The sequence below is a fragment of the Limulus polyphemus genome, unplaced genomic scaffold (assembly GCF_000517525.1).
Source record: "Limulus polyphemus unplaced genomic scaffold, Limulus_polyphemus-2.1.2 Scaffold3107, whole genome shotgun sequence".
Classification (NCBI taxonomy): domain Eukaryota; kingdom Metazoa; phylum Arthropoda; class Merostomata; order Xiphosura; family Limulidae; genus Limulus; species Limulus polyphemus.
Genome location: NW_013668717.1, coordinates 101,370 through 107,322, shown reverse-complemented (window position 1 = coordinate 107,322; position 5,953 = coordinate 101,370). Strand labels below are relative to the sequence as shown.

The 5,953-nt window shown below is 33.4% G+C and overlaps 1 protein-coding gene across 1 annotated transcript in view; it reads right to left on the bottom strand.

The window, feature by feature from the left end:
- The window catches only part of LOC106468675 (zinc finger FYVE domain-containing protein 21-like), a 38,136-nt gene extending 33,227 nt beyond the window's left edge, over positions 1-4,909 (bottom strand). Inside the window, exon 1 of the mRNA XM_013929115.2 lies at positions 4,085-4,909. Within this exon, the coding sequence (XP_013784569.1) occupies positions 4,085-4,207 (123 nt within the window). The 5' untranslated portion in view covers positions 4,208-4,909. The remainder of the gene's footprint in view (positions 1-4,084) is intronic.
- Between the last annotated feature and the right edge of the window lie 1,044 nt (positions 4,910-5,953).

Genomic DNA, 5,953 nt, shown 5'->3' with positions numbered 1-5,953 from the left:
GTTGCTGCTTGATGTAGGTTGCTAAGACTTTAAACATTTTGCATGTGGAGGGTATGAAACATTATTTTTTTTAATTTTATACATACATTTGAATAACTAAAAACCCAAAATTACTACATCAATACCATAGAATTTGACTATAATTTAGCAATGCATTTTAGTCTAGAAAAATATGAAATATCAAGCAGACTAAAAACACACCTACCTCCTTGAAATCTTGGTTCAAAAGAAAGAAATGGCATCCTAAGAATTTAAAATGGCTGATATTCTAGCTTGTCAATATCTGTAATTTGAGTTTCTAATTCGTACGAAACTACAGACTTACTATTTTGACTTCACAAACACACAATTTGATCAAGTGCTGCATTCAACATACCACGTGACACACAAAAATTGATGTTTATCTGTGTTTTTTTAAATATTTAATTTGCAATTATGAAACTGTGTAATATATTTCATGACAGTGGAAGTCATGCGACGCTGGGAGCATGCACACTGGAGTTTCTAGAAGGGTCATGACTTTTCCTGGCAACTTTAGTCTGTTCCAAGTGCCCTCTTTTTTAGTATATAAGCCTGGCAAATAAAGCGAAGACAAGAATTGCATAGATAGAGAGATTGAAGATAGAGATAATCCAGTCAAGCCGTAAGTAAAGTATGTGAATCCCTGTGAATTATAGTGTGTTCTTATAAAAGTAGTTAAGTTAAACTGACTGTGGAAATTGTGTGTATTGCAAAGTTGTATTGAGAAAGAATAAACTAGTTTTACTTAAGAAAGGACTTGTATCGCTGAAGTTCCTTGGAAAGAATTTATACACGAAATTAACAAACTAGCAGATACGCAACAATATTGTACTAAAATGTGAATTATAATCTACAGTTTGATAACAAATTTATTGACATAAATTCATGAAATAATAGTTAAATAAAATTCTGAAAGCAAGTCAACAAATGAGATGACATGGGCTTTCACCCGTGACCCATCTCAAAAGGGTTAAATAATTTACAATGTTTTTGAGTTGTGTTGACTGCCATTTATAAAAACTGGAGAATAGGTCAAATGTAGCAAAAAACAAGATGTTCCTTTGGGTGTAGTAAGTGCCATATAATCAGTCAAACTTATTAATAATAGTGAAAAGAAATACATCCCTATCTATACAAGCTACAAAACGGGAGAGAAGTTCAAAGGGATTATTTATTTTAGATTGACCTCATTTTACAATTTAAAACTACTTGAAATATTAAGTCTTATGTTCTACCAACTAAGCTAGCTGGGCTGGTGTTCAGATTCTACAGGCATCTACATGATACACTCACTTGGTACAAGACCACTGAACGAATAGCAATTTTCAGTAAGAGTACCAAATCTACTAATACAGTAATAGCCAATGTACTATCAGTACCGGTAAAATACTAGACTTGCTACAAGCAGAAGTACCTTTGTACTGGCAGGAATACTGGATCTACTACTGATAAGAGTACAATCAATACTGGCAGGAAAACTAGGCCTGTTACTAGTATCTCTTACAGGGATACTAGCAGTACATCAGGTATTACATTAGGTAATAACAGGGAGCTACAGTTAAGAGTAGAAGTATCAGATGTTTGTATACTTTGAACAGTTTTATTACTTTCTGAATCAGTTTTCTTGAAAACCCCAAATCTAAACAAGGACTGCTAACTGATGTTTATCACTAAGCTATTGGATCATTCAAAATCACATAGTAGATGAACTTTCTAGTAGACAACACCACAGAAAAAGCATGCACATCTGTGTTCTAACTCTGCATTTTTTGTTAGATGTGACTGAATATAGTAAGCAACAATGGCCACGTCCAAAAGGAATGTATGTTCTGACAGGAAAATGATTTATTATATGGCTGTATTTTTAGCTATTTCACCAGGTAAAAGACCAGGAGCCACTGTGGCAATCGAGCCAGGCTTTCCAAAGCACCAACTGATCAGCTACAGTTGCAAATTGTAATCATGTAACTGGTTACCTGCACCTGTGATTAAAAATATTTTCTTTAGCTTTAATAATTCAATTTTTTTTAGGTAAATCAGAAACTTTCATCAAAACAACCTGCAGGACACACAGTGTATTATTAACAGGAGTGATAGATGACAGAAAGCAGAATATTTTTATTAACGAAATCCAGGAAATTAGTTATTATTCAACCCTTATTACTAAGTGTTTCACAGGTTAGTGGTTCAATCTTTGCTCTTTCTTACTTAAAGTAATAATGTTATAAAGGGCATAATTACTAAAATTTACTGATAATATTAAACTCTTGGATAATTCTAGTTGTACTGAGGATGTTAAGGTGTTACTGAATGACTTGAATCAATCAGTTAATTATAAAAATATTCAGCAAATGACCGTTACTTTGCATTTGGTTTATCATAATTTGGATTACATTCAACATTGTTGAGAACCAACTCAATAGCATGACTGAAGAAAATAATCTTGGCTTTGTGGTGGATAAGTCACTCAAACCATCAAAGCAGTGATCTGTTAATAGAATCCAGTAAAGCCAATAGTATTTTAAGATGTATTTATAGCATATTCATTAAAAGTAAAAAAAGTTATAAATTTCTTTGAACAAATTACTGTTTAGCCTCACTTGGAATACTGTGTACAGTTCTGGTTTATTTATAACAAAGGAAACTGACTTGCTGGAAGGAGTTCAGAAGAGGGCTAATTGGATAATTCTAAAGATGGGTTATCTTACATCAGAGCTGAGTGATTAACTTTTTAATCAATTATCTGTTAGTACAAAGTACATAAATTAGAATTTTACAGCAAATGTTTATTCATTAGTTAGCTAGGCTGTGTTTCTTGTTTTACCCACCATCATGCCTCAAGTTGAAAAAAAAAATAAAATAAACATATATCAATGCCATGATAATAATAATTATTTTTCTAATTATTACTGTTTTTGATTATTCCAGTTACTCAGTAATCAAAATATTATCATTATTTTTGTTATTAATTGCAAGGCTACACAGTGGACTATCAGTGTTATGCCACCCATGGGTATCAAAACCTGATTAATATAATGATAATACAAGTTTTTTTTCAGAGAACTTGTGAGAATAATTTGTTTTTCATAACCATCTCATGAGAATAATAAATTAGTTGAAAGTAATTAGTTAATAAGCCCAGTGATTAATCAGTTAACAAATTTCACTAATCACTCTTGGGATATGAAGGGTAAGAGGTGACCTTATTCAAGCTTACAAGATTATTGGGGAGGGTGGGTCGATAAACAAGTGTGCTTCCTTTGTGCTATATTCTGAAAATAGCAGAATGAGAGGACACAAGTTTAAGATTTGGAAAAGACAGCCTAGGCATCAGTTAACACAATTGTAGTTTTATAACAGGGTAATTGGCTTATGGGACAAGTTGCTATTGGCAACAACTTGAGCAAGGGGGGTCAGTACCTTAAAGGATCTTATGAGAGAAATAAATATTTTAACAGAAAATAATGGGTTGGATGTGCAAAGACAACCTTCACCAAATGGTCCTTTACTATCTCAGTATCTGTATCATATGTCGTGTTAATGTAGATGGAGCAAATTCAATAGCTTGAACGACGAAAATTATCTTTTCACAGTGGTAGATAATTCACTCAAGACAAGTCAAGATGTCTATATTATTATAGTGTTCTGTTCTTAAAAGTAATGCTTATACTAATAGGAGTTTAGTCCGTGGATCAGGCGAGGTTTTCCTCGGCTTGAATTCTGTTCAAAGTTTTTCTTATCTTTCTCAGTTCATGAACAATTTCGTCTTCAGCACATGAATTTTACTTTTTAATAAGTCCTAAAGAATGTGATCAACAAACTTGACGGTGGGTGGGGTACTTGAATTTGAAAACGAAAAACAAAAAGCATAAAACATATGGGCCATTTAAATCATAATTAATTCTACAAATACAACAGTAATTTTAAACATTTAGACATGAAAACTGGTGTACAAGTTAAAATGACTAAAACAATAACAAATAAATGTAACGTGTATTAATTTTCACAATTTCAGTTCTCATACTGCTAACAATTATATTACTATTAGTACTTCTTAACCTACCTCTTCATCAGGCATCCACGGAGGTTCCGATAATTCAAAAGGGCTTCTCCTGGATTCTTCTCCGCATACAATACGCAGACCACTTTTAGATTTCACAAGATATTTCGTAGCTGTTGAAGACATTTTCAAATTTTGGAAGATCAACAGCAATTATATTTAGAGTACGTGTTTTTTATTATTACTATTATTTTACAAGGCACTATAACCTATGCATGTGATCAAACTATATAACTGTAACAAACTAACCTAGTATGCTTGAAACACAACCCAGCTGAGACTAGGATGTCATAGCACTAATCAGTGTCATAGGGGGCGTTTCCTCTACGTCAAACTCACTGTACCTGTACTGAACAGAGGCTCTTCAAGTTGCTGTGACGATCATTTAGACGTTACACGTAAGTTACCCACGTCCTCTCAGTGAGCTAAAATGAATGCTACCAGTGAAAACAGCAAATTACAAAATCCAAGCAATTATGGTGTTGCCTCATCTACAAGGTGACAATAGTGTAATAATTCCAACAGTTCTTGCTACGGAGTCTGCAAAGTGTGGTACTATAAGCACAACGGAATTTGTTTTTCAACAAAACTTAATGTAATGGACGCTATTATGCAAAATGTTATTTCCATTTAGGCAGTAAGCATAACTCACAGTGATATTAACAACGCACGATTCATAGATCCCTACTAGGCCCTGAAAAGGCCTATTTGTTGACACTTTGTCGAAGTTGTCTCTTTTTCTCTGGTTCACGCAAAGAATTTACCTTGTCTTTACCCCTGCCTCCGTCTCTTCTCGTTGAGCCTCATCTCTTTAAATACTCTAATAACTTGTTACCATAACAATCCCAAATAATTCTAAATAAAGATACAAAAGTGTAGGACGAAGGAAGATTGAATAATCTTAGAGGTTTGACTGCAAAACATCAAACCATTTTCATCTAAATTTCTGCCGAGATTGTATACAAATTGGATTGTAGGGTCGTCATATATTGTTGTGCTCAAAATCCAATGGACAATTTTGAATTTCAAAATGAACAGGAAATGGGAAAATAGACCCTATTAGTAATAAGTAAATATCTCTTAAAAATGTTTTTATTGCTTAAATATTTCTACAATAAAATACATATTTTTTGAAGTGTTACGACAGCAGAAGTCATGTGACGCTGGTAACATGTGATGAATTTCTAGAAGGATCGGGAACATCACCCAATAATCCAGTATTTGCTAGGCGCCCTCTATTTTAGTATATAAGCCGGTAAATAAAGTGACGGCAATAACTGTATAGCAGGTAGAGAGATTGAAGATACAGACGGACAATTGAGTCAAGCACGGTAGTAAGGAAAGTGCGTGAATTGTTCCTTGTAAATTACAGAGTATGTTTAAGTTAAAGTGACTGTGGAAATTAAGTGTATTGCTAAGTTGAACTGAGAAAGAATAAACCAGTTTTATTTGAGAAAGAACTTGAATCACTGAAGTTCTTTGAAAATAATTTACGAGAAATTAACAAACGACCAGAGACTAACAAAATGGTGTCAGAGAGAGGGACAAAAAGAAAAGAAAAAAGAAGATGGAAACGAGAAGTGGCAAATCAATCTAAAGCTTAGCAGATCTGATGGAAGCAATACAAGAACAGCAAAAGAAACAAGAAGAACGAGAAAATAAACAAAAAGAGAGATTACAGCAGTTGTTGGAGGAAAAGAAAAGAAACAAGAAGTGAGATAACAGCAGTGGCAAGAAAAACCTGCAACAATGGCAGCTCGAACAGCAAAATAAACAAGAGAGATTACAGCAGTGGTTGGGGGAGAAAGAAAATAAACAAAAAGAGAAATTACAGCAGTTGTTAGAAGAGAAAGAAAATAAACAAGAAGAAAA